At 50.5% G+C, this 12,815-nt stretch overlaps 1 protein-coding gene and 1 non-coding gene across 2 annotated transcripts in view; both read right to left on the reverse strand.

Annotated features, from left to right (window-relative positions):
• Window positions 1-583: 583 nt before the first annotated feature.
• TRNAG-CCC (transfer RNA glycine (anticodon CCC)) lies at window positions 584-656 on the reverse strand. The gene has a single exon. It is a non-coding gene; the product is annotated as a tRNA-Gly (tRNA).
• A 10,860-nt stretch (window positions 657-11,516) lies between these two features.
• Window positions 11,517-12,815, reverse strand: part of DYNC1H1 (dynein cytoplasmic 1 heavy chain 1) — a 72,410-nt gene continuing 71,111 nt past the window's right edge. Inside the window, exons 75-78 of the mRNA XM_007455658.1 lie at window positions 12,449-12,591; window positions 12,149-12,317; window positions 11,814-11,941; window positions 11,517-11,645 (exon numbers count right to left, since the gene is read on the reverse strand). Coding sequence (XP_007455720.1) covers window positions 11,517-11,645; window positions 11,814-11,941; window positions 12,149-12,317; window positions 12,449-12,591 — 569 coding nt within the window. The remainder of the gene's footprint in view (window positions 11,646-11,813; window positions 11,942-12,148; window positions 12,318-12,448; window positions 12,592-12,815) is intronic.

Genomic DNA, 12,815 nt, shown 5'->3' on the forward strand with positions numbered 1-12,815 from the left:
GCTGAGGGCGGGGGGGCGGCCCTCCGGCTGACCCCGCCCCCTCCTGGGACGGCTGGCAGCCTGTTCTTGGGAAGTCTGGAAGCTCCCCGGCCCCAAGCCCACAGGAGAATTCTAGGACGCCTAGGAATTTACCTGGGGTTAATTAACGTCTGCACGCAAAGCTACACGGTATTTTTCCAAACTAAAATATTATTTTAATCTGTGGCTTCCTCTAGACAAACTGACGTAAAATAAATAAAATCCCGGATGGTCTTGTTCTCTAGGTTTTCTGTGGGTTCCTTCAGCCTGAACGGGGATTCTTCTGTTTTGGTTGCAGAACTTTGTGATCTGATGGATTCTGAGGGGAGCCCAGGAGCTTTGGAGAGGCTGACCTACCACACAAGGTAAAATGAGACGTGGCCACCTCTGAAACGGCTTTTCCCTTTAAAGCTTGGTCAGCATTGTCTTAAACTGGAGTTGTAAGGTATTTTTTAAAAAATTATTTATTTATTTATCTTGGCTGCCCGGGGTGTAAGCTGCAGCGTACGGGATCTTTAGTTGTGTCATGTGGACTTCTAAGATGTGGCATGCATGCAGGATCTAGTTCCCCGACCAGGGATTGAACCCAGGCCCCCTGCATTGGGAGTGCAGAGTCTTACCCACTGGACCACCAGGGAAGTCCCCAGGAGTTTTAACTTTTGACCTGATTTTCACATGACATTAAGGGACAGGAGATTGCAAAATGGAAAAAAAAAATCTGCTGTCATTCCTTTTTTAAAAAAATATTTATTTATTTTACTTATTTATTTTCCTTATTTTTTTGGCTGCATTGGGTCTTAGTTGTGGCACATGGGGTCTTCGTTGAGGCATGCAGGATCTTTAGTTATGGCCTGCAGTCTCTTCATTGTGGCGCGTGGGCTTCTCTCTAGTTGTGGCACGCAGGCTCCAGGGCACACGGGCTCTGTAGTTTGTGGCACGTGGGCTCTCTTGTTGAAGCGCACAGGCTCAGTAGTTGTGGTGCGCGGGCTTAGTTGCCCTGCGGCATGTGGGATCTTAGTTCCCTGACCAGGGATCAAACCTGCATCTCCTGCACTGGAAGGCGGATTCTTTACCCCTGGACCACCAGGGAAGTCTCTGTCATTCCTTTTTAATTTATATCTCAGAATAATTGTACCCAAAAGTGTCTGGTCAAAATAATAGCAAGTGTGTATGAAGGTGTCCGTCTTAAAAATTAACACTGGAGAAAAAAAAAAGAAGAAAGAAATACCCCCTGTGACTTGTGCACGAAAATACAGACTTTAATGTCCTCCGCCCTTCCCAAGAACCTGACCACATACCCGGCAGAACGTATTTATTTATTTATTCTTTTTTGTACTTTAAAAACCTTGTATATACTCAAAATAAATCATGCATTCTTTCTAATGGGATTGTATTTTACTATTCTTCCTATTCTTTATTTTTAAATATTTGAAAAAGATGGGGTATACATCTTAATTGACTTTGTATACCACTGTTTATCAGAATTTCACATTATTAATTACAATATAAATTTTTATTATTATATGATTGAATGGTAGAAACCAAAAATAAAGGAGAGTTTTGTGTTCTCTTCCTATTAAAATATGACAAGTTATTACACTTGCTTGGTGCATTACAAATTAGAACAAGTGAATAAATTGGTGAGAGAATAAATGAACCATAAATGCTTACGAAGGACAGAGCATAGCTAATATTTTGAACAGTAACCCCAGCTACAATTTTTTGGGTCCAGTATTTATTTTAAACTATACATAATATTTCCACTAAATTGCAAGAAGATTTGGGACAAAATTTGAAATTGGTCATTGACTATATATTATTTTTAAGCAATCTTAATATTCAAAAACAGTCCACAACTTCTTGTTGGACAGGATTGAATGCATGTATTCTTCTCTGCTCCTCCCTAATAAATACAACTATAAACCCTAGAAATAATGTAAGAAGCTACCAAAGGAGAATGCTGAAAGGTGGTAAGAGGAAAGCCAAATAATTTGGTACCCCAGGACTGGTGGAGCAACTTAGTGAGATGAAGGTTTCTGACTGCGCCTGACACACACACATACGCTGCAAGTGGACCCAGAAGTTTCCCTACCCCCATCAAGCAACAGAAGGCAGCTCAAGTTGGCTCCTTCATTTCCCTAATTGAACAGCGGTTCAAATACAAATTACAAGTACATGATACTCAAGACAATGATATTTAAAAGTAAGAAAGGTAAAAAGAAGTAAGTGGAAGCAAAATTTCTACACTTCATCTGAAGTGGTAAAATGTTGATACCAGTAGATTATTATAAGTCACATATGTATACTGTTATAAGCAGAGCAACCAATACAAAAACTACATGAAGAAACACATTCAAATACACTATCACATATAAATGGAGAAAATCCAGCTAAAATTTGGTTGAACTGGGATTGGAAGCTAGGCAATCTAGCTTCAGAGCTGTGCTCTTGACTTCTATGCTACATTTTTTCTCAGTAGTTAGACACCACATATCTGTAGAAATGAGTAAAATAGCTAATACTATTGTCCACAAATCAGACACAAAATTAAATCATTTTCATGCATTAGTTTACTTAATTCAAACAATACTCCCATAGGACAGTTATATTTATCCCCATTTTACAAGTAAAAAGTTGGAGCATTTAGAATTTACTTGCCCATAGTGATGCTGAAAACTCGATCTCTGTGCACTGGTGATGAATTGAATCACAAAGACAGAGTTTTGGATGCAGTAGAAAAGAATAACTTTATTGCTTTGCCAGGCAAAGGGGGACACAACAAGGCTTATGCCCTTCAAAAACTGCGTCTCCAGAACGTATTTATTTGGAGCGTCCATTCTTTTTTTTTTGGTCAGGGATCGCACCCCGTGCCCCCTGCAGTGAAAGCGTGGAGTCTTAACCACTGGACCAGCAGGGATGTCCTGGAGCGTTCCTTCTTGTTCTATGTGCAGTTAGGAAAGGGGGATAATGTTCAGTCTCCTGACTTCCCTTTAGACTATTACACTTGAATAATATTTGCTGAGAACCTACCCTGGCCCAGGGGCTGGGAGTTGAGCCGATGAAGGTGTCCTTGGAAGATGTTCACATCCAGGATTGTTTCTTGTTAGAGTGTGTGTGTGTGTGTGTGTGTGTGTGTGTGTGTGTGTGTGTGTGTGTGTATGCGTATGTGTATGTGTGTATGTGTGTGTATGTGTGTGTATATTGCATGTGTGTGTATGTATGTGTGTGTATGTGTGTGTGTGTGTGTGTGCGTGCGTGCACAGGGGTTTATCTTTAGAAATTCGACCTTCAAAGACTTCTTGCTCTCTCAGGTTCCTGGTCCAGGAAAGGTGCTCAGATATTTGAAGCTTGGCCCAGATCTTTAGTTTCACGTGGGTAGAAAAATAAAGACCTAGCATCCTGTGAAATGACAGACTGTTTCCAGGCTGCCTATCTGCACTCGAATAAAGCTAATTGTCTTAGAAACCACTTTTGGGGAATAAGAGTTTGAGAAATCTTTCAGGACAAATTTTATTGCAAGGAAAGGATGCCCATTTTGAACTGTTGGTTTGTTTTTGAATATTGTTAAGTGAGAACTTTTTGAGTATGTTTTTCCTTTGAAGTGGGCATGCAAAATTGAGTTAAGCACTGGGGCCCACTTCGAGGTGCCCCGTTTGGCATGCGCTGAATCCCTTCGTCCCCAGCGTGCCTCTTGCATGTGGTCATATGGAGGATGGGGGCCAGGAGGCTCACGATATTTTTTCTCCTTTGCAGATCTTGAGAGTAGATTTGCTAAGCTCCTCTTTGTCGAAAGACATGTTGATACCAGTAGATTATTATACTGGTCGAAAGACCATTTTGCATCTGCTCTGTTCTTTTCTCCAGACCAGCGTCTCTCTCCCCCAACTCCCCTGCTCTCAGAAGCTGGCTCTCTGGACTTCACCTCCACCTTCTATTTGCGGCCGTTGCTCCTGGACTCCAGGTAGGAACCTTCAGAAGTGGCTCCAGTTCGGGAGCAGGGGTGTTCCTCCTGGGTGTGGCTCCAGGGGTGGGGTGACCTGGGCTGCAGAGCCTCTGGGGTTTTGGCCTTGTTTTGGGAAAGGCCCATTATCTTTTCCCTCTTTCTGCCTTGTGAGCAGGCCTTTTTTTTTTTTTTTTTAAATTGGAGTATAGTTGATTTACAAACAATGTTGTGATAGTTTCAGGTGTACAGCAATGTGATTCAGTTTTATGTATATATACATATATATTATTTTTCAGATTTTTTCCATTATAGGTTATTATAAGGTATTGAATATAGTTCCCTGTGCTGTACAGTAGGCCCTTGTTTATTTTATATTTAGTAGTTATATCTGTTAATCCCAAATTCCTAATTTATTCCTCCCCCCTCCTTTCCCCTTTGCTAACCATAAGTTTGTTTTCTATGTTTGTGAGTCTATTTCTGTTTTTTTTTAATTAACTTATTTAATTAATTTATTTTTGGCTGCATTGGGTTTTCATTGCTGCGTGTGGGCTTTCTCTAATTGCAGCAAGTGGGGTCTACTCTTCATTGCAGTGCGCAGGCTTCTCACTGTGGTGGCTTCTCCTGTTGCGGAGCACAGGCTCTAGGCGCACAGGCTTCAGTAGTTGTGGCTTGCGGCCTTCAGTAGTTGTGGCTCGCGGCCTTCAGTAGTTGTGGCTCGCGGGCTCTAGAGCGCAGGCTCAGTAGTTGTGGCGCACGGGCTTAGTTGCTCCACGGCATGTGGGAGCTTCCCAGACCAGGGATCGAACCCATGCCCCCTGCATAGGCAGGCAGATTCTTAACCACTGCACCACCAGGGAAGCCCTATTTCTGTTTTGTAAATGAGTTCATTTGTATCATTTTTTAGATTCCATGTATATAAGTGGTATCATGTGATATTTGTCTTTTTCTTACTTCACTTAGTATGATAATCTCTAGGTCCATCCATGTTGCTGCAAATGGCATTATTTCATTCGTTTTTATGGATGAGGAATATTCCATTGTATATGTTAGCAGGCATTTAGTTTTTTTTTTTTTTGGCCGTGTCTTGCAGCTTGTGGGATCTTAGTTTCCTGAGCAGGGATTGAATCCATGCCCTCTGCAGTGAAAACACAGAGTCCTGGGGCTTCCCTGGTGGCGCAGTGGTTAAGAGTCTGCCTGCCGATGCAGGGGACACGGGTTCGTGCCCCGGTCCGGGAGGATCCCACATGCCATGGAGCAGCTGGGCCCGTGAGCCATGGTCACTGAGCCTGTGCGTCCGGAGCCTGTGCTCCACAATGGGAGAGGCCACAACAGTGAGAGGCCCGCGTACCGCAAAAAAAAACAAAACAAAAAAAACAAAAAAACCCACAGAGTCCTAACCACTGGACAGCCAGGGAGCTCCCAGCAGGCATTTAATTTTTGTTATTAATTTTTTTTGCTATTATCCAGTATTTTACTAATGCATTAAAGCATTCTATTTACAAAGTAAATTTTTTAAAGCTTCAGTAGGAAAATTTGGCAAGTGTTCAACCTGCAACAAATGTCTACTTACCACATTGACCCTTTGCCAGTTAGTACATGAAACCAGCAAAATATGCCAGAAGAGGCTGAGAGAAAAATGCACCCTCTCATCTTCCATTTCTGTCTTCCTGTTGGGCTTTTACTCCTCTGGTTTAATAACCACAATTGTGCAAAGTTGAGGCCCCGATGGGCAAGGGGATGGGGCTAGGACAGGTCAGGGGCAGACCCAGGACTGGCCAGCAGTTGGTTGGCTGGTCCCTCATTTTTCCATTTTAAAACCTCAGGTTAGGGACTTTCCTGGTGGTCCAGTGGTTAAGACTTTGTGCTTCCACTGCAGGGGGTGCAGGTTCGATTCCTGGTCAGGGAACTAAGATCCTGCATGCTGTGTGGTCTGGCCAAAAAAGAAAAAAACAAAAACCCAGGTTACCAGGTTATGACTTCTTGACACCTGTGAAGTCAGTCAGTGAAAAAGACCTTTTCCCAGGTGGCCCCTGGGATTGTTTCTGGCTTTTTGTGTGTGTGTGTGGCCATGCTGCATGGCTTGCGGGACTGGGACTTGAACCCACATGCCGGGTATTTCTCCCCACGTGTTGGGAATATCACTTTAAATGATTGAAATTCTGGCGACCAAAGTTGAATTCAGGATGATTTCATGTCTAACCTGGTCCTTTTGCCATCCTTGGTGCTTTCATGTTTGACTACAGATGCCTCCAGCCCAGGTTGGGGGCTGTCCCATCCCTCACAAACTAAACAGTGGCGTGATCTGCTCTTGTTCTTTTTAAGTTCAAGTGAAAAGAACAGAATTCTTTAAGATCATACGGTTTTTCTCTGAGTACAACACTTGTACTAACAGGGCTTGTTAGTTTCCTGTGGCTGCCATAACAAATTACCACCAACCAGGTAGCTTGACAAAACAAGAGATTTATTCTCTCGCAGGCCTGGAGGCCAGAAATCTGAGATCCAGGTGATCGTTGGTTCCTCTGGAGACTGAGGGATACCCTGTTCTAGGCCTCTCTCCAGCTTCTGGTGGCTGCCGGAAACCCTGGGTTTGTGGTCACATCACTCCAATCTCTGCATCACTCCAATCTCACATCACTCCAATCTCTACATCGCCTTCTGCTCTGTGTGTGTGCATGTGTGTGTGTGTGAAATCTCTCTCTTAGAAGGACACCTGTCACTGGATTTAGGGCCCACCCTAAATTTAGGATGATCTCATCTTGAGATCCTTAATTTAATTATGTCTCAAAGACCCTTTTTCCAAATAAGGTCACAGGTTCTGTGGTTTAGGGTGTGGACATATATTTGAGGGAGGGGATACCATTCATTCCACTCATTTTACGGGGCCTCCTGAGAGAATTTTGGACAGCACCCTCCCATCAAAGAAGAAACACCATATGGCATGCAGACTTCCACCACCCGGTGGATGGGTGACGCTGATTTAAAATGTACTTTGGGGGGCTTCCCTGGTGGCGCAGTCGTTGAGGGTCCGCCTGCCGATGCAGGGGACACGGGTTCGTGCCCTGGTCTGGGAGGATCCCACGTGCCGCGGAGCGGCTGGGCCCGTGAGCTATGGCCGCTGAGCCTGCGTGTCCGGAGCCTGTGCTCCACAACGGGGGAGGCCTCAGCAGTGAGAGGCCCACGTACAGCAAAAAAAAAAAAAAAAAAAAAATGTACTTTGGGACTTCCTTGGTGGTCCAGTGGTTAAGGTGCGACTAGGGTTCAATCCCTAGTCGGGGAGCTGAGATCCCATGTCTTGTGGCCAAAAAACCAAAACATAAAACAGAAGCAGTATTGTAACAAATTCAAGAAAGACTTTAAAAAATAAATAAATAAAATAAAATGTACTTTTCAAGCGGCTGGGTGCCCTTTGAGCCTGATTCCCCTGGGTGGTGATTTGCATGGAGTTGGATGTTTCAGTGACATGTTCATCTTGGAGCAGCCAGTGAAATAATAAACCAGCACAGAGAGCAGCGTGCTAATCCCTCTCACATCCATGATGGGCTCCTCAGTGGCTCACCCATTTTACTGATAGGGAGACTGAGGCTGGAGAAGCTACTTTATCTTTTCAATTATTTATTTATATTGAAGTATAGCTGATTTCCAGTGTTCTGTTAGTTTCAGGTGTACAGCAAAGTGATTCAGCTATACATACATATATATCAGATTCTTTTCCCTTGTAGGTTATTACAAAATATCGAGTATAGTTCCCTGTGTTATACAGTAGGTCCTTGTTTATCTATTTTATATATAGTAGTGTGTATCTGTTATATTCTAAACTCCTAATTTATCCCTCCCTGCTTCCCCTTTGGTAACCATAAGTTTGTTTTCTATGTCTGTGGGTCTGTTTCTGTTTTGTATGCAAGTCAGGAGAAGCTACTTTATTTATTTACTGGCCTCGCTGTGCGGCTTGTGAGATCTTAGTTCCCAGACCAGGGATTGAACCCGGGCCCCGGCAGTGAGAGCGCTGAGTCCTAACCACTGGACAGCCAGAGAATTTTCTGGAAAACTACTTTAGACACCTGAAGTCGTGCAGCTGGGTTAGTAGCAGACATGGATTTTGGACCCAGGAAGTCTGGTCCCAGGGCCATCAGCTATTCAGCCTCCAGGAGAATCTTGGTGGTTTCTGGCTTGGAGGTCTTACAGGATGGTGGAGCCGCTCTAGCCACAGTGAAAGGAGGGGTGTGTCATGCGGGGAGAGCATTTGGTTTGGGACATACAGAGCGAGAGGTCTCTGGAGCACACGTGCGTGATTCATCCAGGAAACATTCACTGAGTGCCGCTGCGTGCTCCTTGCCGGGCCAGGCTTGGGGGACACAGCTGTGGACACAGCAGCAAAAAGCCCAGGTGATGGAGTGCGAGTGGGTTGAAGGGGCTGCAGATCCCGGAGTCAGAGGAGGAGGATACAGAGGATGTTAGAGAGAGATAGGCGCCAGGGAGAAAAGCGCAGCCTGTGTGTGTGTGTGAGAGAGAGAGAATGGCAGCTGCGGGCGGGGAAGGTTAGCACACGGGAGACACGGGGCCTCTAGGACGGCCTCACGCACACTCTGGTGTGTGTACCGGGCAGACGCTGGGCGGGCAGGGGGCACTTGGGTAGAGCTTAATGGACACGACTGGCAGGTAGCAATTTGGTGGCTCTCGGGACAGAGTGGTGACTTCTAAACTCTTCCATAGGAAATGTGCAAACAACAGGTCTTCTAACATCTCCAGCTTCTGAGCAGGAGCCTTTGTAGTCACAAGTGCGGCCCACCTGGAGTTGTCACCTGGGTTAGGCTGTGGCCTCGGCAGAGGGCCCCGAACTGCGGAGGGTGGTGGACGGGGAGAGAGCAGCGCAGCACCGTGGGGTAAAAGAGCGGGGACGGGGCGCTGCAAAGAGCCAGAGGAGAGAAGGTACGAGGTCACCCGGCTGAGACGGGCCGGCTGAGATCCTGGGGCCGAGAGCCACCTTCCGGTGGGGTAGGGTGAGGAAGGGGCTGGGGGTCTCCAAGGCCCACTTTGACCTTGGCTAGGAAGAAGTGTGCAGAAGGAGAGGCCACGAAGAATTACTGTGTTTGTGTAACCTGGTGGCTTCGAGCTTGGTTTCAGAGAATTCTCCAGTAAATCTGCATGATAAGGGCTTTTTTTTCTTTTTTTTTTGCCGCACGCGGGCCTCTCACTGCTGTGGCCTCTCCCGTGGCAGAGCACAGGCTCGGGACGCGCAGGCTCAGCGGCCATGGCTCACGGGCCCAGCCGCTCCGCGGCACGTGGGATCTTCCCGGACCGGGGCACGATCCCGCGTCCCCTGCATCGGCAGGCGGACTCCCAACCACTGCGCCACCAGGGAAGCCCCTTTATGTCTTTTTTTTAAGGTTTAAACAATAGAAATGTATTGACACAGTTTCGGGATCTAATAGTCTGAGACGAAGGGGTTCGTTAGTGGTTTACGTCCTAAATAATGTCTCTGGGCCCCACTACCTCGCCTACAAATCGGTTTCCAGTTCAGGAAAGGCCCCGCCTCCCTTGAATCCCAGAGAATTTCCTTACTTTTGCGAAACATTTATGTATTTTTTAAACCTTGACTCAGGCGGTAGGGGCCCACTGCTCTCTGGCTGACGTGTCTCCCGTTGGGCCCTTACGCCCCCAGAGCTCTTCACACGTAGCCGCCCTTGGGGAGCTCGGGCTCTCGGGATATTGGGACTGATGACAGAGTTTCGTCAGGATAGTGAAAGCAGATGGGCCCCCTGCCCCTGGCCTGAGAAGACTCCCTCTGCCCGATCCCGTCCTTTCTCTGTCCTGTCTCCTCTCCCGAGCAGGGTGTCCTGATGGGGTAACATCTGAAAGAACAGGTGGCGGAGGCTCGTTCCTTCTTCTCACTGAGCCTCTTTTATTTTTGGTTTGTTTGTTTTTATTCTCTCTTTGGCTGCGTCGGGTCTTCGTTGCTGCGCACGGGCTTTCTCTAGTTGCGGTGCGTGGGCTTCTCATTGTGGTGGCTTCCCTTGTTGCAGAGCACAGGCTCTAGGCGCGCGGGCTTCAGTAGTTGTGACACGTGGGCTCAGTAGTTGTGGAACACGGGCTTAGTTGCTCTGCGGCATGTGGGATCTTCCCGGAGCAGGGAGGACTCCGTGTCCCCTGCGTTGGCAGGCGGATTCTTAACCAATGTGTCACCAGGGAAGCCCCTGGTCCCCCTTTCTGCTGGCTCTGCCCACTGTCTAGCCTGAACCCCCGATGGCAGGTGAGGGGTGGTCTGATGTGGGGTCCCTCCTCGGGCCCCACGGATGGAACTTCCGCAGGGGTGAGGCTGGGGGGCAGGAAGTAGGGGCCCCGGGTGGGGGACTCCTTGTGGGGTCCACGGGGAACCCCGACGGGGAGCCTCAGTCCTGGGCCTGCAGTGCCCTGCCCCCACCCCCAAGACACACGGGGACGAGGGTCTGGCAGTGGGAGTGGCTCCTGCCTTGCGTTCCCCACCCCAGCCAGGCCTTCAGGGTTTCTAGGATGGCATTCCTTCCCCTGTGCCCTGGAATCCCTGCCCGGCACCACCCAGCACCTGTGCTCAAGACCCTTCCCCGTAAATAGGGTGGGAGGGGGCGAGGAAGGGTCAGGCGGGGCCAGGCACCCATGGTGGGCCTCCCAGGGCTCTCCCGGGCATTAGCGGCGCTCGGGTGAGAGCCTGCGGCACCATTAAATACTGCCGGTGGCTGAAGAAAAGCTAAAAAGCCTTTTTGGTTCAGAGAAAAACATGTAAAACGGGCCCCAACCTTCAGTCCGATACCGCTCTGGACTTCCTCAGGCCACCCAGGGACCCCAGAGGGCCCGTCTGGAGCTGGGTGGGAGGCGGCTCCGGCTCTGAGGCCCTCGGCCACTCTGCGGAGGCCGCTGGGGCTGGGAGGGTGTGGGCAGGGCCAGGGCGTCCAGTCGGGCCTCAGGCCGTCACCGCGCTGGGGCCGAGCTTGGCTCACAGGCTGCCGGCGGCAGGATGGCCGGGGTCACGGCAGGGCCTGTGCTGACGCCTGGTCCGGTGCCCCGGAGCCCCAGGAGCTCTCGCGAGGCCCCGCACAGGCCAGAAACCTGCTTCGCAGGACAGCACGCCCGTCACTTCCAGCCACCACCCTAGGGTCGTGGCAACGAAGGCGCTAGAGAAGAGGCGGGACGAGGGCATCCACCTGGGCCACGGGTTCCCAGTGACGGGACACAGCGCCAGCCCCACGCCCCGGGAGCGCCAGCGCTCTCGAAGGAATGGGGCTGCCTCTGTGTTGTGAAGGGTCCAGGGTGTCCACAGGAGCCGGAGCTGAGACAAGAGGCTGGAGCCGGCTCATGCTTAGTGTTTTATTTCATAAAACAAGCCATGCTTCGGCCCTCAAAACCACGTCCCTGGTACCCCTCCCGTTTCCACCTCCCAGCCGTCTGGCTTCTTTCGGCTTCTTCTAGCCTCACACCAACAACTCTCCTTTGACAAGTCCGTACCTTCCACACATCCTAATAATGGATAAACGTTAAATATTAATTTTACTGCTACAGAAAGGGGCGCTAGAAAAGGCGAGTCTCACTCGGTGCAGAGCACGGCGACGCCGCGCTCATAGAAGCTGCGCGGGTCCTCCTTGGTGGCGATTTCAAAGTCCACGGTGAAGATGAGGTCTGCTCGGGTGAAGTTCAGGTAGACGGGAAGGGTCACCTGCGAGGAAAGGGGGCTCTGGGGCAGGGGCTTCACGCGAGAGGGAGGGGATGGTCCCTCCTGTGACGCAGGGACTCGCGGCCGGAAGAGGGCGGGGACGTCGCCCTGGCGCCCGGTGGGCGTCCTCAGAGTCTCCCTGACCACAGAGGATGGGAAGGAACCACTCACCACGTTAGCCTTTTTCTCTGCATTTGTCTGCTTGACCCAGCGCAGCTGCGTCAGGGGGAGGACGGTGGAGATGGCGTTGGAGAGCGAGAGCTTGTTGTTGTTGCACGTGGCCCCCTGGAGCTTCAACCCTGTGGGGGGGGGGCGGGCGGTCAGGACCCCCCGAGGGGAGCACGAGCTGCGTGGCCACGGGCCTGGGCTCTAACTTAACGCGTTCGCGCGGGAACCACCAGCAGGTGGCCCGCGAGGGGGCGATGGCCGAGCTGCAGGCCCGGGGACAGGGGAGGGGAACCTGAGAGGGAAGAGAAGCCCGGCCGGCCGGAGTGGCCCCCACTCACCCGTGACCCCAAAGCTGCAGGCGTCCAGCGTGGTGCTCTGCGAGGTGGTGACGTTCACCTCCAGGCAGAGCTCCTCCAGGGACCAGCTGTTGGCCTGGGCCACGTACTGCCTGGTGGCAGTGATGTACGCCTCGGGCACAAACAGGCCGCCCAGGCACACATGGATGTTCTGTGGGAAGAAGCAGCCCCAGCTGAGAGCCGGCCCCACTGGGCCCGAGAGCCAGCACCCGGGCCAGCTGCCGACCCTCCCCAGGGATCCTCCCGGGGACCCTCCCCCAGCTCCTCAGGAGCGGCCACCACCTTTAGCTCCTTGGCGCCACCAGAGGCAGCTGCCAGTGAGATGCTCTGCAGCTGTTTGATCCTCTCACTGAAGTCGGAGACCCACTGGATGACGGTCATGCCGGCGGGCACCGTGTAGTGGGACCAGCTCCGGGGCAGAATTCCTGCAAGCGAGGAGCCCCGGCCTGGCATCAGTGCTGACAGCTCCCCCGGCGCAGGTGGGCGCACAGCCGAGCGCTGGCAGGTCTGCCCCCACGTGCAAGCTCTGCTGCTCCCCCTCCCTGGGGCGCCCCACGCCCTGCACGGGCCACCGTCCCCGCCACACGTGCTCCGCGCCCAGTCCGGGTGACTCACAGGACGCGTCTGGAGGAGCACAACCGCCCCGAGG

This window comes from Lipotes vexillifer, unplaced genomic scaffold (assembly GCF_000442215.2).
Source record: "Lipotes vexillifer unplaced genomic scaffold, Lipotes_vexillifer_v1.1 scaffold584, whole genome shotgun sequence".
NCBI lineage: Eukaryota > Metazoa > Chordata > Mammalia > Artiodactyla > Lipotidae > Lipotes > Lipotes vexillifer.